The sequence below is a fragment of the Anser cygnoides genome, chromosome 1 (genome assembly GCF_040182565.1).
Source record: "Anser cygnoides isolate HZ-2024a breed goose chromosome 1, Taihu_goose_T2T_genome, whole genome shotgun sequence".
NCBI lineage: Eukaryota > Metazoa > Chordata > Aves > Anseriformes > Anatidae > Anser > Anser cygnoides.
The window spans coordinates 59011362-59035662 of record NC_089873.1 but is presented as its reverse complement, the minus strand read 5'-3'; the positions used below and the strand labels follow the sequence as shown (position 1 = coordinate 59035662).

Genomic DNA, 24301 nt, shown 5'->3' with positions numbered 1-24301 from the left:
CGGCAAAAGTTTATTTTCTCTTGTGATGAGGCAGCAAAGAAATATTGCACCCTCACTCTTCTTAACCCTCCACTCAGGTTTCAGTGGTGCATATTCAGTGTTACAATTCTCTTTCTAGGGCAAGCGCAATCAGAAGTTTTGTAGCAAGTAGTGTGCATCTCAAAAACTGAAGGTAGATTCAGTCTAGAAGAGCGTATTCCTTCAAAATATTCAGAAACAGCTCCTTAAAAGGATACACTGACATTCACAAAGCTCAGTAAAATCAGTCAGAAATCATTGTTATCCTACACAGCACCAACAATGTAGAACTAACCACCATAGTATATGGCTAAATTCATTGTTCCCGTTAATTTTTATTTAAAAATCAGAATTTTGTCCCAATTTTATTGTATTTAAATCTCATGCAAGAATATCAAGACTTTTTAAAGCACATAAAGGGAAAAAAGGTTTCAGCTTCCTTTCCCACGTATATAATTCATGTGATCTATTGCTGCTTGCTTGTTAATGCAGTGTCATTTTTTGCTACTGTAGTTCTGGGTCCCAGGAGCACAAACCCAAAACGAAGTCACAACACACAATTCCCAAGGAATTAAACGGCAGAAGTAGCAACAGTACTGACACTAAACACTAAGCCAGCATCCTTGGTAAAGTCTCCAGCTCTGGCCACTAAACATGGATTTTCCTAAGTCATTGTTAAGTGCATCCTTACAAAGACTTAAAAAAAACCTGCTATGTGCTCCCCATCTCAAAATGGCAACAAATATTCTATATTTCAAGGCACGCATCTAATATTCACAAGTGACTGAATATTTAGATCAAACTAAAGCAGGAACTGAGCAGGAAGAAAGTGGCCAAGAAACGTTATGAAAATGCGAAAGACTCAGTAATATTTCAAAGTACAGATGGGTAAATGCGCTGATATAGTGAGAAGAAAGAGGAAATGTCATAACAGTGGGGCAACAGAAATAGAGATGGCTAAAAACTGAGATGGAAAGGAAGAGGCAAACAAAAGCAGACAAAGCATTTTTTCATGAATCACAGTAAAGGCACTGCTTCCTAAAACCGTATCTGAAAAAGGCATCAGCAGGGGAAAGAGACACACAGTCCACAAGCTGAACACTTAACAACCAAACCATATTTACCCTCTGATTTCCTTCTTCCACCTGTTTCAATCCTACCTGCTCTTTGGCCTCACATTTCCACCATCCAACAGGCCAACATTCTCTTAAAGCTCAAAGACACTAACAAAATGCCCATCACAAACTTTGAGAGCTGATTTCATGCCACCTCTCCAGCCCCTGGCTATGCACTGTATTGTTTTCTGAGTATCTGATCTGTGCTGCAAGTCTCCGATTGCTCTGCATTTGCACAGGATCCAGGACATTAAGACTAGATCTTCAACGCTGGATCTTCCAGGTGTAAGTATTTAGACACGCAGCAGACTGCTTTTTCTTCCCAGTCACACAGCACCAGGCAGCCCAAAGAGCAATCCCACCAAATGGGCATATACTTGCACTAGCTATACAGCTGATTACTGATAATGTAAGATGAGAATCAGGCACTCAGTCTCCCAGTAAGTTCCGGGCACTCTTGTTCCTCTCATCTTTCCATTTTCTCTGATGTACTGATTTAAGAATAGGAAAACTGTTGCTACTTAGGAACTCACATACCTAACTTACGTAAATGCCTTCACAAGTGCTATGAGATACCGCGTATGTCTTTGAAGACCTAGATATGGTACTTTAAAATATCTGGCCTTACACACATGGGAATCCCTAGCTCCACTGAAAATCACCCAGATTTATAATATTTTTGAAAGCACTGGATATGACTTAAAAGTTTTACTTTCAAAGGGATTTAGTCATCTAGGTCATGTAGGTGCTTTAGGAAAGTGTTGTCTTTTTCTGTTCCTACTCCCATTTTTTTCACACTGACTTCTTAGGTACTTAGGTTCAGTATGACTCAAAGTGTACATTCTCTCTGTAATCAATGGGCATGGACAGTTTCTTCAAGATGGTGAGTCACACCATCAAAGTTAGGTGGCTAAAGTGATACCTGACTTTACCTAGGTGCAAGCGAGCAATTTTATAAAGGCTGGCCTTCCCATATACCATAAAGTACAGACGTACCACAATATTTCTTTTGTGAATAGTTTGGAGACAGACAAAGCAGGTAAGATTTTTTTTTCATATGTATGACTTTTCAGAACATTAAGGTGGGAAGGGGCTGCGACATCAGATGGAAAACACCCACAACTCTTCTCAAGCCGCAAGAACTGCAGGTACTTGGCACCCTTCACGTAAATAACAGCATCATAATAGCAACTTATGTTCTACTGCACATGGAACAAAAGAAACACAAATGAAAAATTACCTGAGCACCATAGACTCGCTGCATTGCCTGAAGCAACTGGTTTGTATATTCAGTAAGGGTTCCTGCATCTTCTTCAAATACACTGAGCAACGACCGAGTCTTCGATAAGAGAAAAAAAGCAAACAGTTTTAGTTCCAAGTGAAAATATTTTTTAAAAAAAATCATAAAAGACTGTGCATATAAGTGGTAGCAAAAATACAGATCAATCAGAAACAATAAATCTTCCACTTTGTATGGTTTTGTTTATTAACAATCTTAATACACATAGAAATTAGCCCTCCAAGTAGGGATAGGTAAACTGAGGCATTAGGAAACAAAGTGAGGAAAGTGCTACGGCCAAATCCTAACTCCCGGACTCTTCCTCTAATTAATAAACATTCCTTCCAACACAATCAGGAATGTAAAAAATCCTGAATATCTGCCTGCTGACTACAGTAATCCTAACCACGTTAAGGACTGGGTCAAACACCAGTGCTTGCTCACTTTACTTCTTTAATGTCAGGCTGCACTAAAAGCACCCCTTTCCATTAGGTAATTTACAGAGTGTTATTCACTCTCAACTGTCTTGAGCAACTCTTAAAGGGCTGCTGCCAAACCCTGCTGACGTAGCCACGCCAAACAACCCCGTGTTCATCTGCAACAACAGGCACACAAGCACACACCCGCTCAGAGATACCCCGTACTTTCTCCATTCTGCTAGCTCATCCTTGTCAGCAAACCGGAGAAAAGAAGAGCATAATGACTGGCTTTATCTTACAGACATGAATTCCCTTGGCTTGTTTTGGTGGAATCACCAGTAACAATGAATTGTGTTGCTGACACAGCTTCAGAGAAGGGAAAGAAAAGTATCTCAGAATAATGCTGGCTCCAGATTTTGCTAGAGCAACACAGTATCGAAAGAGGAAAGTCTGTCACTAAATTTGACAGTGTCCCTTTAACAAAGTCGTGATACATCCTTAGTCTTAACTTTGGTAAATCCAATCTGTTTGATGCTAAGTGGCAGTGTCTTTCTGTCTGTACAGTTAGTTTATATGACATTAATTAGTTTCATCTGCTTATCTGAGGGGCACCCATAATAAACTGCAGTACTTTAATAATCATGTCAGTCCTGTAACAGAGCAAGTGCTTTATCTGCCCTCCTATTACATGAACTTCTAATACAGTTGAAATATCCAGGTTCATATCTGGAAAATTTATTTTAGAGTCTTAAGAAAGTTTTAAGTAATTCCAGTATTTTAACATGTACTTCCCCAAGGCATTTATTCTTCTTTGCAAATCTCTGCCAAGATTTTGTTTGTCCTGAAAAGCTCAAAATCAGCATCCTTCAAGAACTCTGGACTAAACTATCATTTCATCTCTGATGAGAAGTATCTAAGCCAGAAATTACTGTTGCCCAGAGGTTAAAGTACATGACATGGGAGTCAGTCCTGGGGCTCTATTCTAGACATTGCACAGGAGTACTTCCATACTTCAAGCAACAAAAAAGCTCTAAGCATTTCAGTCTGCTGACACGCTAAGCTGCTACAACACCTCCTACCTTAGAGACACTGGCAGTTAATGCCTTTGGGAAACTAGCTGGAGATCTCAGCATAGAAGGAGATACATAATACAAAATACTGTTTTCAAATGAAGAAAACAAAAACCAAAGCATGGAGAAAAGGACTACTCAATAAAATTGATACCAAGAACACAAATTTATAAAGGACCTTTGTGTAGAACCTCTCTACAGGGACTGTGGCATGATTTTGAGAGTTTTCAGTACTAAACTATTACTTCAGTAATTGAAAACATATTGCTTTTCAAAAATATCTAGTTTAAAATGTTTAATCTTCAATGAAGCATTGATTAAAATTAGCAAAACTACGGTCATCAAGCTATCTCCTATCTATACAGTGCTTATCCTCCCTGTCATGTGTTATAAAAACAGACGAATTCCAAAGGCTGTGAGGATGGTAGGAAAAAAGGTAAATCTAGAGAAGGTAAAAAATAATAAAGCTTGACATACAGTGTTAATCAAGACCAATCTCAAGTTAAGACTGAAAAATTAAAAAGTAGTTGCCTGAATGAGGGTACACATGTTTCTGCCTCCCAGTCTTCAGGTTTTCAAACCTGAATTCACTCAGATTCCTAAATCTTACTGAATTTTTGCACACACAGTTTTTCAGAATGTTGAAATATGCGTTGAGGTAGAGCAGTTCTGGAAAAGCATTTCTGAAGGTCTTGGCCTCAGTTATTAGCACTTTGTTCAAAAATAAGAAAAACAATAAATGATTAAGCAGTTTTGAAGTCATGCTTGGAAACTTTCACATTTAAGAACACTATTTTAAACTACCGCAACAAAATAGCAATGTATGCAAGTTTTGTTGTTTCTGTTTTGACAACTTCTGGAATAGCAGATAACGCTGCTGAAATAAACCAGGAATCCAAATACTAAGCTAATGTTTTTGAAGGCCTCGTTAATAGCACCATCATCCTGGCTGCTGGCAACACAGGAAAAAAATAAAAATCTTACTTCATGTAAGTATTTCCCTTGGTTTTAGCATGGCTGCCTACGTCAATTCCTCTCCTATGCCATGGCCAAGCACTTCAAAATTAAGCCATTCCTTAAGGCCTTTTTTGGTCAGTGCTTGGAGATGAATCAAGACAAAATACTGTATTGTCAGGGAGAGAGAAATCAAGTTTCAGAAAACTAGTGAAGAAATAACAATGGCCTAATCCTCTTCTGTTTTGCACATAATTTACATACTTCATATACTTTCTGCAAAGTGAGGTTGTCCTCATTTTACTGTCCCTCTGCATTGCTGCCAGCAACTGCACATGGCAGAAGAGAATCAGGTCACTTTATGCAAAAGTAAGTAGTGATCACATAAGCTGCTACACTGCAAGCTCTGTGGGACACAAACTGTCTTTTTGCTTTGATTTTGCAGTACCCAGCTCACAGAGGCAACCTGAAGGGCTGTGAATGTAAAGGCCTCCCCAACAGAAAAGTAATAAAAATGCAAAAGACCCGGGGAAAAAAAAAAAAAAGGTCTATTTTCCTGCACGAAAAAATAGATTTTAGCAACACTGGGCCATTCGATAAAATTAAACAATGCCCATCCCTCCAAAGTTGCATAACTTGAACAGAAAGTGATGACCGCATCAAGCCAAAACATCCTCCAAACACCCAGGTTTATGTTCAGCCCACTGTTTCCAGTAATTGGAAAGGAGATGTTACCAGCCTTCAGCTCAGAAAAAAAAGATGAAGACCTCCAAATACAATTCAGTGCTTTGTTCAGCTGCTTTCAGTCAGCATTACTTTTTTAATCATTGAAGGAAGTGTTGATTGAAGAGGAAAATGAGTTCACGTATCCTGCATGTCAAGTTCTTTAGCTCCAGAATGCTCTGGGGAGGTAACTACTAAAAATGTTAATAACTGCTCGTAATAAATCTAGCAGACTTTGTTAAACTGTGGAACATAGTACAATTCGGGTCAGAAAGAAACTCTGGAGGTTATCTGGTGCAAACCCCAGCTCAAAGGAGGTCTCAGTCTGACATTGCATCAGATTACTCAAGACTTTTTCCTGTTGAGTTTTGAAAATCTCCAAGCTTTGAGATTCCACGGGTCTCATCAAACATTTGATGAAAATCATTCTTATTGGGATGGGATTTCACAGAATCACAGAAAAACAAGAAGAGGTGATCAAGATGAGCCCCAAGATTCACGAATTCCTGACAGGTGCACGTCCAACCTTTCCTTCAAAATGTCTCATGACAGACTCCACAACACCTTTTAGCAATCTGCTCCACAGCTTACCTACAGATTTGTCCTCCTGGTCCACCAGCAGATGAGTCCGGGTTACAACACTGGGCACCGGGAACAGGATCCATGCAGATCCACCCCGCCCTTCTTTCCTCCTTCCCTGCTTCACCAACTACTTGTGTATCTCTGCCTGCACCGCATTTTGACCTCAAGTGCACCTTCCCCACCCCTCTGCGGGATTTCCACTCTCCTTTTCCCCTCGTGTCTCTCTTCCACATGAACTTCCCCTCTTCCTTCCCTCTACCCTCCCTTCCCACAAGGCCACCCACCTCTCCGAAATGCCCATAACCATCTCTACATGTCATGTTCTCTGCTGTGGGGTTTCCAAAGTGCTCAGGGTCCCCTTCTGCAGCTGAGAGGGGCTCCCAGCACAGATGCTACACTGGGTTTGACAGAGCATGGGGGTGAGAGAAAAAATGTCTCTTCCTTCCTTGCCTGCAAGGGCTGGGGCGGAAAAGGCAGTAACCGCTGTCCTCCTTTCCGAGACTCCTTCAGAACGAGGTCACCTTCAGTGGGATTCACCTCACCAAACCTCACCTGTCCCACGGGGAGCTCCTGTATCTGAGCTACACCCCTTGGGACACCTCACAAGGAGCACGGGCACATTGGCAACGAGATCCATTCAGCCTACTTCTGTCGCCCACACTGGGGCCAGGTGACGCACAGCGCCACAGCTTGCTTTCCTCTCACGGAGCACGGAGGGAGCCAGGGTGACAAGCCATGCCACCTCTCCTCCCCAAACAGAGCTCAACACTTCAGGGCACCCCCTAAAGCCAAAGCACCCCGGCATGGGACAACGCGAGGAAAGAGCCACAGGAGGGCTTAACCTGAGGGGGGCGAGGAGAAAAGGCGCTGTGCCCTGACCTCCTCGCACCCTGCTCCTTCCCCAGAGCCCCCAGCCGCAGCCATAGCCTATGTTCCCCTGACAGACGATCATCAGGAGCCCAAAGCCTTCACCGACATCACCAGGATGCCACCTCCTTGCTCCACCGCCAGCCGCCGAGCATCCCCCCGACGGGCTGGAGCCCCCGACCCACTCCTCCCTCCACCCGCCGGGAGCCCGCTCCGCTCCCCGGCGCCCTGCCCTCCTCCCCGGCCCTCGGACACCCCTCTCCCCCGCCCCCCGGCGGTGTCACCTCCCCGGGACACCGGCCCCGCCATCTCGGGTGCATCCCCCCGTTGTCGCCCCCCGCGGCGGGCCGCTACCTGCGGGCTGTCCTGCAAAGCCTCCTCCAGGAGGAGCTTGTCGACGGCGGGCATGGCGGCGGCTGGCCGCAGGGAGCTGGGGCTCGGCGGCGGCGTCCCTCCCAGCCGGGGCGGCCGCGTCTCTCGGCGGGCAGCGGGGCACGGCAGCTGCCTGCGCTGGCGGGGTCGGGGCGGCAGCCCGGGGCCGCTCACTCCTCCCAGTTCCCGTCCGTGGGAGGAAGCGAGTCACGGCGTAGGGCGGGCAGGAGGCGGCTCCCCGCCGCCATTAACTCCTCGGGGCTAGCTGGAGGTTCCCCCTGTTCCCCCGTGGGGGCTGGTGGCCTCAAATGGAGGGTAGTCCTTCTCCTCCTCCTGAAGCTTCCTCACGCTGCTCCGCTCGTGGCTTTGTCCCCTTGCACGGTGGGGCTGCGGGCCCTCCCCTCAGCTGCTGGGGATGCTCCCTGGCAGGGGGGAGCGTGATGGAAATGAAGGGAAAAGCGCGTCCTCCAGCCTAGGTCTGTGGGGCCCGAGGGCCTCCAGCCCCGAGGGGTGTCCCCGCTCTGCTTGGCCAGCCCAGGGGGCTCAGAGAAGCGACCCAGGTCCTGGGTGACCTTCTGGGTAGGGTGCAGCCGCTGGCTAAGCCGGGCTTGTTTGTTTTCCTCCTGTCTACAGGTTGCTCTGCAAGCAAAATTAGGGAAATACAGAGCGCTGCAGGCAGGTTCATCCCAGCTCAGCCATATCGTAGAATCATAGAATCATTAGAGTTGAAAAAGACCTTCGAGATCATCTGGTCCAACCACCCCCCTACCACCAATGTCACCCACTAAACCATGTCTCTAAGCACCATGTCCAACCTTTCCTTGAACACCCCCAGGGACGGTGACTACACCACCTCCCTGGGCAACCCATTCCAATGCCTGATTGCTCTTTCTGAGAAGAAATGTCTCCTCATTTCCAACCTGAACCTCCCGTAGCGCAACTTGAGGCCATTCCCCCTAGTCTTATCACTCGTTATCTACGAGAAGAGGCCAACCCTCAGCTCCCCACACCTTCCTTTCAGGTACCTGTAGAGAGCAATAAGGTCTGCCCTAAGCCTCCTCTCCTCCAGACTAAACAACCCCAGTTCCCCCAGCCGCTCCTCACAGGACTTGTGTTCCAGGCCCTTCACCAGCTTCGTAGCCCTTCTCTGGACACGCTCCAGGGCTTCAATGTCCTCGTACTGAGGGGCCCAAAGCTCAACACAGTACTCACCAGAGCAGAGTGCAGGGGACAATTACCTCCCTGGTCCTGCTGGCTACACTATACCTGATACAAGCCAGGATGCAGGATGTTGGAAAGGGACATGTGTAAATGTAGTAGTCATTTATGTAAAAAGCCATGTTTTTATTGCCATCTTACTGCAGTCTAAATTGCATTGTATAACTTCAGTATTTTAGGCTTAATTCATATTTATAGGTGATACCAAGGCTAACATATTCAAAGTTAACTGTCTCACCATGAGTATTTCATTATGTTCACTTTTTTGAAGGATTGCCACTGGTTTTGGATGCCTCAGTTTCTATGAAAGTCTTCAGTTTCTTACCTAAAGATCAATCGCTCCATGCTTATCATCTGTAGCTTTCATTACTCCAGTATGGCTCAACGTAAAAGTGGAAATAATCAAAAACAATTCAATTTAAGAAAAAAAGCATTTCTGAAGAGTTTAGGAAGAATCCCGCCTATTAAACAGAATATGCAGACAAAAATTTTGGTTTTAAAATGATGGGAAGTTACCTTCTAAGAAAAAATGCCAGTCTTCGGCTAGCTCATCTTGCTGCTCTCCTTTGAAAGAAGAAAAATACTAGAACAAAAATGATGGTGTCTGAGTTGTAAAAGAATTACAAACATTACCATTGACCTGTGTTTGCCGTTATGGTAAGTGCCTGCCCTTTGCACCTAAATCCTTGTGGATTTTTCCACTTCTGTTATTCTTAAACAATAGCGAACATGCTATATGGCAAGAAAGGTAACTGCTAATACAGCTTTTCTTGTTGATTAAAAGAGCGCATGCAAGTAGATGGCCTTAGAAAAGTTTTACAAATCAGCTGGATGACTGTTTGCTTTAATTATGTATGAGAAATGATCATTGAACCCTGCAATTTTGGCCAAGGTATTTCTGTGGGTCTGACATTGATTGGTATTGCTTCTGAAGCTTGTGATAGGACCTTTAACCCAATGTGCCAAGACTGCCTCGGCATGACTCCACTCCATCAGTCCTGAAGCTGGACTGTTGCAGCTGTTGCTGGACTGTTCCAGTCCCTTGAGTAAAAACAGGGTTCTCACGTTCAGTCTACTTTTCCTGCCTGAGTAAAGACACTGAGCACTAATAGAAATCACTAGCTAAGACCAAAAATATCAAGTATGACAAACAGTCAATTATATTTATATAATGAGAAAACAAAAATAGATGTGGCTTTGTAATAATAATGTTGTTTCAGAGAGTTTTAGAATGGTGGAAAGAGGTCAGAGTTTTTTGTGTGCGTGTACAGAATCTGAAGCCAGGCATTAGCCTTAAGAATCCATGACCTCTTCTGAGCCAATTTTGTCAGCCTGTGTTAAAGTCTTATTTTTCAAAGAGTTCGAAAACATTACTTGAAATTCACCGAGGAAGAGAAGTCCATGCTTTATCAGATTTTCTGTATCTGTTATAGTAGCTTCAGGGCCTTTGTGAATATTTCCCTAATATTTCTGTTATGTCTCTGCCTTTTTCTCCCTGTTCTGTCCCTCCCACACCCCCTTCCAACTTGAAATAGTTCAGCAAAAGGTCTTCCCCATTGGGTTGAAGTATTCAACCTTCGACAAGAAGATGTAAGTATGGTTTGTTTTTTTTATTATTTCAAGGTGTGAAATAAAAGGAAGCTTCGCAAGAGCTATAACCTTTAAGGTCTTATCTTGTTCTTCTTGATGGCTTTGTTTAGGCTAAGGTTCAAGTGTGGAAGCCTGTTGCCATCTTTTTAAAATTGAGGTTAGCTATTTCCAGAACAGGTTCTACTAGTTTTATTTAAACAAAGCAAAAAGCACTTCACATTTAGCTAGTAGTATCTCTCATTCTTTTGTATTGTCAGAAGTTGATATGTATAGTATCAGAACATTTTTATTAAAGTTCCCCAACATAGTCCAGGTGTTTCTGAAAAAATATATATATATATATATAGTGCCTATTAAGAATAAGAATTACTAGTCTCAAGAATTATTTTTCAGTCTTGGCAACTCTTATGTTTTTAAAACAAATAAGCCATATAGCACTTACCACTGAAGATGTCAACTACTTTCACAGCTGTAGTGATATTATTCAGAAATTAGGTACGTTTGTGTATAGGCAGAGCCTTGGCGTAGCAGGTGCCTATGCCTTTGAAATGAGAAGACGCCATCTCTGGGTTTTATGGGTTTCCACACACCGCACCAGCACCACTAGGCTGGGTTGCCCAGTCTGGCCAGGGCACAGGAAGCAGCCTGGCCAGCTCAGCTCTAGCTGGCGTGCTTTGGGGCACACTGCAGTGCCTCTACTGCACCTGGTACCCAGGCTGACTTCTTCAGAGCTCGGTAGCTTCCTGTCGCAGAGTATTTTATCCCCCTCCAGAAGAGGGGCTGCATGATGTTTATGTTGCTGTGTAATCAGAGAGCTGCTCACTGCACTGGGCAGCGGTAGTGGGGAACTCACCCCACTCTGGTTCCTGTCTGTTAAATCCAGGTGTTGAATGCAACGCTCAAGTTAGAACAGAAATCCTTCTACTGAAAAGCAGTTTCTTAGTTATTCCTTGAAGACATATTTAAAAGGACATATAGAAAGAGAATAGGGAAGCAGCAGACACAGTACCTAGAATCATTCACCTGAACATACCTTCTAGTTCAAAAAAATCTATCTCAGAAGTATGAGCTGAGCTGGAGAACAATTCCAGTAAGCAGTCCAACTAATTTTTATATGTGTATTCTGTAAGCTACAGCTGACTTGATTAGGTTAAGATAAATGCTTCTTAGAATATGAAAACTTAAGGTAAAATCCTTGCGTTGGCCAAAATACTTGATACATACTGCTTACGATGCTAATAAGGCTTAATAATATCAAATAAAATCAATAAATAATTTATTTTTGAGGATGAAGTAATTCATCAAATGAACTAGTTGTATTGTTTCTAAATAGAGATGGAAAAATTTCTAAATCTTCCTTCCAGCAAAAGCCTGAATGTAGCCCAAAGATTTCATAACTGAGAGAATTAACAATTTTAAAGGAAAGAAGAAAGTTTGGATTGATCCGTGAGCTTGAGATTTGTCTGCTATATGCACTTCTTGGTAAAATGCTGTAAAAACTTACAGTACTACTGCAGATTTGCAGAAATTAGTGCATCTTCAAACTCGGATTTGGGGTTTTACATGTGATAGTCTTGTTCTTGCTTGAGGGCAGCCAGGAATGTCCCTTGGTAGCAAGCCAGTCAAGTGTGTTCCTCCCCAGACTGCCTTTTCTCATGTGGCAGAAGGAACCGCGGCGTGAGATGGCAGCTGGGGGCTGTGCCTCCTAGGCAGGACTTAAGTCTCCTGGAGCCAGGCTTCCAGGTTTGCCTTCCACAGGAGGGCTTATTTGCCCAAGTACATTGCCACCTAACTGCCCAGCGCCTGCTCAGGGCTGGGAGCTGTAATGCTGAAAATGGATGGTGCTGCGTGTGAGTTAATAAGCCCTGCCAGCCTTAATTGGCTGGTTTGGAAACAAGGCGGCTGTTCTGCATCCTTAGCATAATTTATTTCCAAATTTGATAATCCACCCAGAGTTAATGGAGAGCTGACTATAATTACTTTTTCCGGTTAGACTAGTTACAGGAGTAAGTCATATTGCGTTGTGTTTTCTTTTTCATATGTTCCATTATAACTTTAAAGAATGTATTGCATTATACTTCCTTTTTGGCTTAATATCTTATACTACAAGAAATTTCTGAGCAGTAGTGTGCTAGTCACATGTTTGCTAAGTCAGCTGAGTCTATTTATGCATTTAAGACAATGACAAAGAAATCTTTGAACTACAGATGACTTTTAGAGGTGTAATAACATGTAATAACTGTCTTGAATAAATATTGAAGGTATGTTAAATGACAGTTGTAATAAATCACTTCAATTTTTATTTCTTTATTTATTTACAAATGAAGGATCTGAAAAAGAGTCTTGCTATTCTCACTGCCAGAAGCATCCCCAAACAATTTTTAATAGTATCGGAATACCTTACTGGTTAGATTAATAATAGGGCATCTAATGTACATGAGAACTCAGGCATAGACAGAAAGAGTATCTTGTGAATTTGTTTATGACCCACAAGATAATACCATGCTGAAATAAAATTCCATTGAAATTATTGTCATGTAACCAAGACCTCATGCTTTTTGTTTTAATGTAAAACACATGGCTTTGTTTATTTCCATTAAACACATTAGTAATATGGCAGAATGGGTATGTACAGATGTACTTGATAGTGGGATGGATCAAATTAAAACCTCTTTGAAGGTGAAGGGTGTAACTGCCATCTTTAATTTCATGTAATTTAAGTACAATTAAGTTCCATTATGTAACCATAAGGGTACTTGAAACAGCAGCAGCCTCCATCTAGATCCTGAATAAGAACATGGTTTAGAAAGCCCAAGTCTCTGATAACCGTATCAGCTAGAGGTATTGCCAGGACTAAGCCCGTGCCTGCTCTGCGCTGCATGGCTCCTACTGGTGTCCACACAGCCCTTTGTCTGGAGCCTGCCTGGTAAAGGGGATCTGGTTTACCATTTTGCATTTGCTTTGTAAGGAACAGGGTCAAACAGGGAACAGGTAGCTCATCGGTGGGGAGAAGTATTGAAATATTATAATCTAGTACCTTTTGTATACCTTTTGCAGTGCTTGGGCAGATGCTAGGGTACAGGAACTTTTCACCTGTTAAGTGCACTGCTCCCTAACTTCCTAGCCTAGCAGAGAGCTCCCCTTTTTCAGACGATAATCCTAGAGTTTGTGGGTACCTGAGGAAAAATCTTACTGTGAAAGACAAGTACCATAAAAAAAGAATAATATAAGTGTTTCATCAAAGAAATGTGCATGTGGTATGAGTTTAAAGCAAGAGAAATCTGATGCCTGGCATATAATTGTTTTATGAAATGCTAATGATTAATCTGTTAGCTATAAAGGTTACTAAAGGCCAAAATACCATGTTGCAAATGCAGGTTGGCTCCACAGGAAGGACTGTCACCTGGGTGTTGGAGGAATCACTGACTCAGAGCCCTTCTTTTATCATCTTTAAAATACATTAATATAAGTAGCACATGCAAATGTACCTAATGTCACTGTGTCTAAAACCAGCTTTCAGGCTATTTTTTTTTTAAATCTTGAGACCACCTGAACCATCCAGGCCCTGCACTCAGTGTTTTGTTTTGAACAAGAGAACTGAAACTTTCATGTTGTCTTAACTTTCATCGCTCTCTTTAATTTACCTCTCCTTGGCATCTCTCTCTTTCTGCTTAAGCTAAAAAACCTGAATGACAAGAGTTAACATTCAGATTTAGTTAAAGTTAAAACTTTTAGTTTTACTTAGAGTTGAATATTAAGGTATAAGTATTAGAAAATATCCTAAGTTTGGACACTATTGGAAATCCACAAAAGTCTACTGGCATTATTAGATCCCTTTAGGCCACCTTGCTTGCTGCTTAGGGCCTTTTTGTTCTGTTTATGTAGAGTAGCACAAAGCGTCCCTAACCTGATAACTGGGGGTACTAAAGAAAATACAGAGGCCCCAAACAGCTCTCCTGGCTGCTTCCCTCTTGAGTGGAGCCTGCTTGTGCTGCCCAAGGCAAAGGCAGCTTTGGACTTGAACCAGCAACGTGCCATGCCACAAAGGCTCGTGGTAGCCCAGGCTGCTTTAGGCTGGTGAGGCCGCACTGGGAGCGCAGGGCCCAGCTCTGGGCTCCCAGGGATGTACTGGGGAGAGGGGACAGCGAAGGGCCAGGAAGGTGATGAAGGGACCAGAGCACCTGTCCTGTGAGGGGCTGAGAGAGCTGGGACCGGTCAGCCTGGAGAAGAGGAGGCTCCGGGGATCTCGTCTGTGTGTGCAGATCCCTGAGGGGAGGGCGCAGAGAGGCCGGGGCCAGGCTCTTCTCGGCGGTGCCCGGTGCCAGGACAAGAGGCAGTGGGTGCAGACAAGCACAGGAGGTTGTGTCTGAGCATCAGGAAGCACTGTGATGGTGACAGAGTACCGGCACAGGCTGCCCAGAGAGGCTGTGGAGTCTCCCGGCTTGGAGATCTTCAAAAGCCACCTGGACGTGGTCCTGGGCAGCCTGCTCTGGGAGGCCCTGCTGGAGCAGGGGCAGGGGGTTGGACCAGATGGCCTCCAGAGGTCCCTTCTGACCACAGCCATCCTGTGATTCAGTGGCATGGTGGTGCAACAGGGTGTCATTTTGTGTTTGCAGAAAAACAGAAGATGAGACAGAAAGCAATAAGTAAGCTCTAGGCAACGCCTGAATGGGCAGTGTTACCACAATCTGTTTATTTCCTGAAGGGGAGTGACTCTTTCAGGCAGGCTGCCAAGGCAGTGTCATGAACACGTGTACACAAGCAAGTGCAGAGATAGCAGGAAAAGGCATTGCTGCCTTGCTGCCCAGGCAGAGGGTTTGGACACCCCCAGTCTAGCACAACAGGAATCATCTCACCAAGCTCTGTATTCTTCCAAAGTGCTCAGGTGCTGCCAGCTTTGCTAGATTAGACTTCCCAGTTTTTCTTCCTGTGACAGCCCTTTAGAAGCTCTTCTGCTGTCTGGAGAAAGCCAAATACCAGAAACCCTTTCCCCTCATATGCGTGGACCGCCAGTTGTAAATGGAGTGCTTGCCAGAAAGCAAGAGTTGTGCAGCGTGTGCTGAGGCTCTCCAGCATTGCCACCGGTTGCAGGAGCGTCATGCTGGCATGCTGGTGGCCTTCTTTCTTGGGGGCCAGTACAAGGGGAGCAGAGAGTTGCAAGCCGTGTATTGTTGCTACCTTTCCTAGTGTTGTAGCTCTTAGATGCTCTTGTTAGAGATTCATGGGCCTTACACCTTGGGTAAGAGTGTGGCCTCTAGAAAGGGTGGCAGCAGGGCCAGGCTGCTGCTATTAGCAAAGTAATTCTTCTGTTGGCAGACCGCTCGCAGTGCACTAAGAGAGTTTTTCCAGGTGAAAGGCCACTGTGAGCAAGCTCCAAGCAAGATGATAACCCACCAGGCCGCGTGCAGCTTGCTGGCTGTGAACTGTCCACTGTGCGCTGCTGCTTGAGCACCTCACACCAACTCCAGGATTTGCCTTGCAGCAGAGAAGCTGCCCTTCCTTTTTCTTTCTACTGTATGATTTGCGCACGGTAGGTGTTTTGCAACACCTGTAGTAATGCTTTATATTACCTGTACACTTGGCTATATAGATCCAATTCTTCAAATGCAGAAACTTGTGTTTGGCCTGTCAAATTCCTGGAGATTAACCGGGCATATTAATGTTGGCCAGATCAGTAAATAGTTTTCCAGCTCTTTCAAATTCATTTATGGTAACACATTACTTATCCTTGTTTTTCTTTCTTTTCTTTCCTTTTTTTTTTTTTTTTTTAGGGAAAAAAAACAACACCAGAACATTTAGTACGACAGTCACATAAGTCATTATCTTTAAATACTCTGTAAACACAAGTGCTGACAAGGTCCTAGGTCAGCAAGCATCTCTCTTTGTGAAAACCATGAAGCATGTGGACAACATGTACAGCAGACAGAGTCAATAGGACCTAATTATATACATGAGGTTTTCTTAGAAGGGACTCATGGTTCCTAATTAGTTTTTCACCCTCTGAAATCAAACCTGTATGAAATAGCAAAAACAAAAAAGCCCCAAGCAGAACAGCAATGCAAATCTATGACTGGGAGAACAGGAATAATAATGTCATGGAAAATGTTCTTATCAGCATTTAAATGAACTTAATGGCTTTGAAAGAAATCTATGACAAAGTCTGCAGAGTTTTTCAGCCCTCGCCTGATGGAACTGCTTGTGCATACAGCTCCCGAGGTCATGTTATGTTTGATTTACACTGTGTCACAGCGCTGCCAAAAGGAGCAATGTTCAGTACCTTGAAAGCTAAATCAAGACCGAGAGTGGCTTAGTTTCAAAGAAGCCGTCTGTTTATCGTTAGGTTGGAGCCCAGATCTCGTGACACTGCTTTGTGTTTGGTTTGGTGCTGCCGGCACGCGTGGTTTCACTCTTGCAGTGTTCTGGGCAGGCTTGCTGCGTGGGGCTACCAGGCCTGTAATTCCCCAAGCAGTGAGAGCTGCTTCTTATGAGGCGAGCAAGATTTCATTTTTGCTCAAAAAGCATTTTTTTGCACCTCCTTATCGTGGAGGAAAGAGCAAAGGTAAGGCCACAAAACCTAAATGCTCACTAATCAGAAATCAAAGAAGTAAATCTCCACAGCAATTATCTGAAGCTCAGTTTATAACTTTTATGCAATCCCATGCATTTTCAGAGCCCTAAGTCATGATTTTTTAAACAGATTTACACATACAAGTAGTAGTAAGCAAAATACTAGTGTTTTTGATATTTATTGATATATAGTGTTATTTGATATTTAGTGATATATAGTGTTTTAATATTTTGAGGAACAGCTAGTCTTGGGTTTTGGTGTGTTGCCTCCTTATGCTGTTAAACCTGAAATTAATGAAACTAGATAAAACGTTTAACGGAGAGATTCCCTATCTCTGTTTTTTTCTGTCTCTCTCTCTACTCTTCACCTCTGCTTGTGGGTCCAGAAGCTGACACCATCTCAGAACAAGAGTGAATTTCTTCATCTTTATTATTATAAATGAGAGGACATTGTCCCCTTTATGTAGGTGCTAAAAGGATCTCTTCTGTGATAACATCATGTATCTGCACACTGATTGTCTACAGTTTGTTTTATTTTGTGTGCACAAATACCCTGCTCTTATAAATATTTCAAATTATATATTCAAAAACCTCTAAATGCTTAAAATTTATTCATATTTTGTCTGTCAAAAATCACATTCTGATTAAAATTCAGTGTTAAAAACATACTTTTGCTCTTTGTCAGTCAATGCAAAATAATATAATTGCCCTATGTGGGTGTCTTTTTTGAATAAGCTAACACTCTGCTTCCATGTTGCTAATTGTATGAATAACTTCTGTTTCCCATATGCCTAATATGACAGCAACTTCAACTAATCAAAATAATTAGCATCCTTTAGTACTAAATGCATACTTATAGAAAGAGGTGCAGTTTTGATAGGAATATAGTTCTCTCTTTTTTAAGGTGGCAACTATTTGTTGAAGCAAATTTCATTTTTTTCAGTAAAATGGCACAGACAATTTACAAAAGTCCTCCCAGTGTGAATTATATATAGCCACTATGAATTATATATATTCATTGTAAAAATACTGGCAAATTTTAGCCTAAGTCTTCAAAATGTAATATGTTAAATAATCAGAGGGACATAAATATGTGAATTTGATAATGACGTTTTTCATCCTGAGGATGTGTCTCCCATTTCTACAATCTCCAGGTAGACTGCACACAAAAAAAGAGGCAGCAACTGTGCTATTTGGCTTCGTTAGCAATATATGGCAAAACCAATTACTGCAGGTGGGAATCTGTAATGGAAATCTATATCAACAGTTCTTCAGGGGAAGAATTTGCATCTGAAAAAATGCCTGAAAATGAAAATAAAATAAAAGCGGGGATACCGTTTTCCCATAATACTGAGGAAATAAGAGCCTTGTGTGCAAAGGGGTCTTTCCTGAAAAGAAAGTTTGGGACTCTGTAAGACAGGCCAGTATATTGTGCAGGGGACATCTCCTGAGAAGCATGACTTTTTTCATATACATTTTTGAGACAGGGAATTTAAAAAGGATGCTCTGCTGCATTGGCATCTAAATGACATGTCAGTATAATGTTCTTTTCTCTAGACTTTTTGCATTTTTTAATCTTTTCGTTTTTTTGATCCCTTCTTTGTTTGTAAAAGCTGATTTAGATGCATCTTGCAAATTAATTTATGTAGTGAGAGACAGAAGAAAGAGATCACTCTGTCTGCATATCATATTAAAAGAACAGAGTAAGATGCTTTTCTCCTCCAGAATAGAGCTTTGGGAGTCTGGTTGTTATCGGAGACAGTAAAATGAAAGTTGAGTGACCTCGGAAGTAAGAAGCACTGTTATGCATCTACTGTTTTTTTATAAGACTTTTAATAGGAGGATCTAATATAGCATGTATATCAACCTTTTGGGCACAGAAAGAATGCCAAACTGTTTCTGAATACACAATGTAAGCATTTGTCCATCTGTTATTTTCAAGGGCACCTACCTTGGATTGTAGCAACAACTGCACCAGCACTAAACCAAGCATCTTTTTCATATGGGAAGGAAAGGAATTAAGGAAAATGTTCCCACGAATTTAGAAGTGTATTAATTGAAAGTCACGGGGGCCCTCTATTTGTTTCTGCAAAGGGAAAAGGTGGGGTTGTTACCAAACCGTGACTCTGAAGAAATAAGACATGGGCAGTCAGAATTGCATTCCAGTAAAGATCCCTGTGGTGGACATTTTCTTTTTCCCTCTGTCTTTTGCAGAGAGGACTCTGATGGCTGAAATGTGGCCGTGTTTTGAAATCTGCTAATTCCCTCTCCTAGGCCTGAACGTGCTGCAGATGTTAGAACTGCATTTCACTGCCACTAATATGAATGCAGCTGTTTATGGAGACTGATAAAACATACCTTCTAAATCACCTTTGTGGTTGATACAGTGATCCTTACTCCGACAGAGTTCCCATGAGCTTGGAGAAAACTTGGGTATGGGGCCCAAAACTGAATCATCCCTATGACTCTAAAAGAGAAATCTTGCAGGGAGTGGGTAACAGTTGAGCTTGGGAGCAAATTCTTCAAAGGCTCTCTGCAAGTCTGTGTGCTAAAATCAAGACATTTTAAGGAAAAGATGTGGCACTCATGTGAAGATACTGGTGTTGAATTACGACTTACTTCTTCTTCATGAAGTTGCCTTTGAAAATTTGACTCTTGAACTCCATTTCTACCTTGTGAATCAGCTAAGAGTCATATGCCCTGGACTGTTAGCTTTAAAAAACAAGCAGATTTTCATGACTATTCACAATAATCACTTTCAATAAGTATTATTACGAAATTAATTACATTGATTCTATCAGATCTAGTTTGTTGTTGTTTCTTTTTTTTTTTTTTTCTTTTTCTTTTAAGCCACTGTATTAGCTAATGGAGTATTCACATTTCTTCCACACTTACTGTTCACTTAGTGATATGTTTGTGCTTCTCCATGGCTGACCAGTGGATTTTTGTTCCATTCTGCCAGGTTTTAGAGAACGCTACACTTTCATTGATTTTTTTGATTCTGTCCCAATCCGTGTCTGCTTTGGCCTAATAATGAGAATTTTATTTGTCACTTCCAGGAAAGCTGGGACAGATAGATGAGTGAAAATCTTGCCTTATGGAGAAAAATATCCTCGTTCCTGTCACATGCTCTTTTTTGTTTAAAGTGAAGAGTTTAAATGATTTTTTCCTGCAGTCAGCTTCCACAGACCAAGTGTGGGGCTCCTGGGCAGGCAGAAAAAGCAAGGTGTGGTGAGTTGAGAGGGAGCTCTTTGTCCACATTTTCTTCTTCCTAACACAGACTGCAAGGAAGGACTCACTGAACAGATTAAGTAAGTCTATGGTGGGCACAGCAGTTTGGCTGCTGCCTCCAAGCAGAGTCCCCCCGCTGCTTCCTATATAAGCTTGATGTTACTGGCACAATTTAATCACTAGAATGGCTTTTTAAAACCCTTTCACAGATAAGCTCTTTCAAAGTACTTTCACTACCTATTGACACAGCTGCCAGGAAATGACAGCTTAGCATCACTGCTGCTAACTACAGTTTAGTACAGGGGATGTGACAAGTTATGAGTGGCATCGGTGAATGGCGGATTGTTTCCTTGCTGTTTATTCTGCTGCGAAGAACAAAAATCTTGAATGGCTTGGGCAGCAGGACTGCTTCATCAGTGTTTATCCTGATACAAGGAACAATCAACAGTTGAAGTGGACAAGAGTTGTGCTTGAGGCAAACAGAAGGAGGTTCTTCAGACCAGATGCGGCTGAGAAGTGGAACGCAGGATGATTTGGCTGCCAAGGGCTTGTGTGGGCTTAAGGGCAGGTGGGACAGGTTCACAGAAGAAAAATCTGTTAAGGGTTGCTAAATATATAGAAAACACATTTGCTTCAGGAAGGCTGTGAACTGCAAATGCTGTTAAATGGGAGAGTTTTTTGAGGGGGGATGTATCATATGAGTTTTTTCTATTCTTTCAGCCACTATCAGAGAGAGTCCTGAGCAAGGTTGATCTTTGGGGAACTGAGAATTTTCCTTTTGGTAACTTACGGATTTTGTTATGTCATTTGGCTTCTGTTCTCCAGAACAAAGTTGTTAACACTTGTTAAGAAGAGAAAAGAAGAAAGGGGAGGAGAGGGAAGAAGAGGGGAGGGAAGGAAAGGGGAGGGAAGGGGAGAAGAGAAGAGGTTTTCTGAAAATGTTCACAGCAATGTAGAGATCTCTATATACAAAATTCTGAACCGTTTCCCTCTGCCATTTAATAGACACTCTGAATGGTTGTGGAATCATGATAGCTTTTACTAATAAAGTTGTGATCTTTTCTTTTTTAATTATTAGATCTTTTTATTTATATCAGTGATAATAATTGATTTTTTAAATTTAATTTTTTTTTTTTGAATTTGAAAGTATTGATGCACTGAGCTTTGTTCGCTGACATGTAAAAGCAAGCCCCAAGCTGACCCAAGAAAGCTTTTGTTCATGGTAGGCTTGGGCTAATGATTTTTTAAAACAGAATCATCCCTGTAGGTTTACTGGGAAAATGGGCTGTAACTGGCTGACCTTCCGTGACTAAATGATCACAGTCGCCATCTATGCAGCACCACGATATTTGAACAAGGCAGTGAAAACTATTAACCAAGGTTGCTAGCTATAAAACAGCAGCGCTGTAGCAAGACTATAAAACTGTCCAGGAAGAAACATAATACACAGTAGCATGAAAGCACTGGAATTTCATTCAACCTGAAAACACTGGAAGTGAGAATCCACCAGAATTTTTCCATTATTTAACTCTGATAAATGTTTTGTAGTGCAACTCTTGAAGTGGGAAAGTTTTGTCTAAATTAAATTCCTGTTGTAAATTTGTTTTGGAAAAAAAATTCAGGATGGTAACTAATGGTGATTTTTTATTTTTGTCAGGACACTTGTGGTTTTTAGAGCATCTATATCTAAAAGTTACTATTCAGAAGAAAATACCTAAAAGATGGTATTGGCACCATCATTTTTCTCTACTTGCGTGAGCTGAGATACAAACCTTTGGAAGCATGTGTTTTGTTAGAAAAAAAAAATCATGGATGAATAAGGTTTTATATGGATTATTAGATAAAAAATAATTCAGCAAAATATACATTCTCATACAAATAAGGGCTGTTTCCTAACACCCAGAAGTAACTAAAGGATTTGAAAACATTCTCCATAGACCTGCATACCAGCCTGACAGACAGAAATAGATGGTTTGGATGTCAACACTCAGACTAACAAAAGTGTTCAAAAAGAGAAAATCACCAGAAGTTCAGATCTGGATAATCCCTGTTAACTAACCTGCTCTTCCAACTGCGTAAATTTTAGGTTGATTTAAGGAAAGAATAACACAGTCCTTTCTCACAGAAGTTCATATCCATACTCCTCCCAGTCTTCCTCAGAGGCAATGGAGTACACAGGGTGAGTGATGGCAGGTGCCAGGAGCTCGCTGATGGAGGGAAGGCACCGGTCTTTAATGCAATGCATTTGCTTGATAAACTTGCTTATGTGACTGCACTTTGCTTTTCAGAAAGCATCTGATTTTCAGAAATAATGTGAAATACTCAGCTTGTGCAGAGCACAGGTGAAGTTGAAACTTAAGTGTGTCTTCTCAGTTGAAAGAGGAGACGCCTACAATGCAGCTGCCAAGAGACAAAGTTTGCCTGAGGGCCCTTCTTTTAAGAGGTTCAGGAAGGGCTGGCTCCTAGCAGTTCCGGACAGTACATACAGGAACGTATCACACTGCCTTTCTCCTAAGTCTCCTGGAAATGCTGTTAGCTCCGGCTTTGGGTGGGTATGCTGGAAGTGCCTTGCCCTGTTGGACTCAACACACACCCCTTAATTTGTGCACATAGGTCCCTCAGCTTCTGTTTGGTAGACTGAACTTGTAAGACAAGTGGAAGTGCTTAGAAGGATGATGCAGTGTCCTTCTGTTCTCTTTGAACCACGGGTTTCTGAACCAGACTCATATCTTCTTGTTGTGGCTATGGCAATGGCTCAGTGTGAAGGCATCTCCGGGGGATTTCTGCCTCCCAGCCACCTCTTCTCATATGTGAGGAGACGGCTTGGCTGCTGTGCTCACCACAACTGCTTCCCCTCAGGTAAAATTAAGTATTAAAACCATGCTCATAGCTTAGTCCACAGTGGCAAGTTTATGGTCAGTGTGGGTTGCTGAGATCTTTTGTTTTCATGTTAGAAAACCATACAGGATCTTAAGTAGCATGTCTTTCAGCCCTGCTTTTCATAGGACCCTTTCTTCCTTCTTAACTCTGCCATAAAAATGCACTTTGGGCTGATGCTTGGCACTTGAAAACTCAGCCTGAGAATTTGTATTTCTATGTGATTTTCAGAAAATTGGCCATCAAAAGCATGTGCCTATGGGAGATTCTTGCTGAAGCAAGATCTATGCCTGTGTGCCTGGGGCTCCTGGTGGTGAAGGAGTTCTATGGCTGTGCACATGTGCCCATTAGCTCTGCTTTATTAAATTTGGAACTGATTGTTCACTTTCATTTTATCAGGAGGGACAGGCAAAGACCTTGAAGATGCTGAGTTTCTGCAGATGTGATGGAAATAGGTGGCCAGCCAGGGGAGGGAGAACTTAAAAATGCCCACCCTGCTCCAAGGTCTGCTCACTGCTGGGTAGACATGAGGGACCTCATGAAGAGACCCCAGGGCATAAATCTGTAGGAGACTCGACATTATTGACTCTGCTGTGTATGGAGCTGCTTGTTCTTAATGTGCTTGTTGGGAAATACAAAAGAAAATTGTGATGTCTTTCTTTCTCTGCTCTGAACAGACTGAAAGATAAAGCAACAATGTTTGCTATCTGATTCTCTTGTAGCAAAGACAGTTATCAGTCATTAGAAATTTGTGATGCTTGTGGCGTTGATATGGCACTCCTAAGAGGTTTTTTTTTCTATGTCCTTAAACACATTTATTGCAGCAGTCATGTCTATCTAGCTAGAGTATTTGTGGTTGTCTCCATTGGGTTTTGGCTCTCTGGTCATTTGGAAATCCTGAGCAAGAGTACCTAAGCAAGGCTTGGAGATACTTTAGTGCTCTGTGCGGAAGAAAGGTCCGGATTAGAAGAAACTTCCAATTCTTTGGGAGGAACAGTGTACATTTTAAATAAAAAAGCTTGCTTGCAGACTTTGCAAACTCATCTTCTCAGTGCTCTTGGCAGGAATCGGTAAACGTGAATCCGTAGCTCTACCAACCCGGTGGGTCTCCGGGGTCAGCGGGGCGTTCCTGCAGGAAGACCAGATGATCTTGAAGGTCTCTTCCAACCTCAATGATTCTGTGATTCCACGAGGAGCACCGAGAGGAACCGGCGGACGCCTGCGTGAAGTTGCCCCCCGAGGGCAGTGGGGTCTCGGCCCCCCCCGGCCCGTGGCTGCACCGGGCCCACCCGGGGGTCCCAGGGGCGGCCGTCGCTGAGCCCCCCGCTCGGGGCACGCGTGGGGGGGAGCCCTCGGGGTCCCCGCACCCTTGTGGGGAACCGCACCGGGGCTTAGGATCCTCGGGGGGACGCGGGTCCA

The 24301-nt window shown here is 42.8% G+C and overlaps 1 protein-coding gene across 1 annotated transcript in view; it reads right to left on the bottom strand.

The window, feature by feature from the left end:
* The window catches only part of APPL2 (adaptor protein, phosphotyrosine interacting with PH domain and leucine zipper 2), a 37576-nt gene extending 29998 nt beyond the window's left edge, over nucleotides 1-7578 (bottom strand). Inside the window, exons 1-2 of the mRNA XM_048075086.2 lie at nucleotides 7382-7578; nucleotides 2374-2472 (exon numbers count right to left, since the gene is read on the bottom strand). Coding sequence (XP_047931043.1) covers nucleotides 2374-2472; nucleotides 7382-7435 — 153 coding nt within the window. The 5' untranslated portion in view covers nucleotides 7436-7578. The remainder of the gene's footprint in view (nucleotides 1-2373; nucleotides 2473-7381) is intronic.
* Between the last annotated feature and the right edge of the window lie 16723 nt (nucleotides 7579-24301).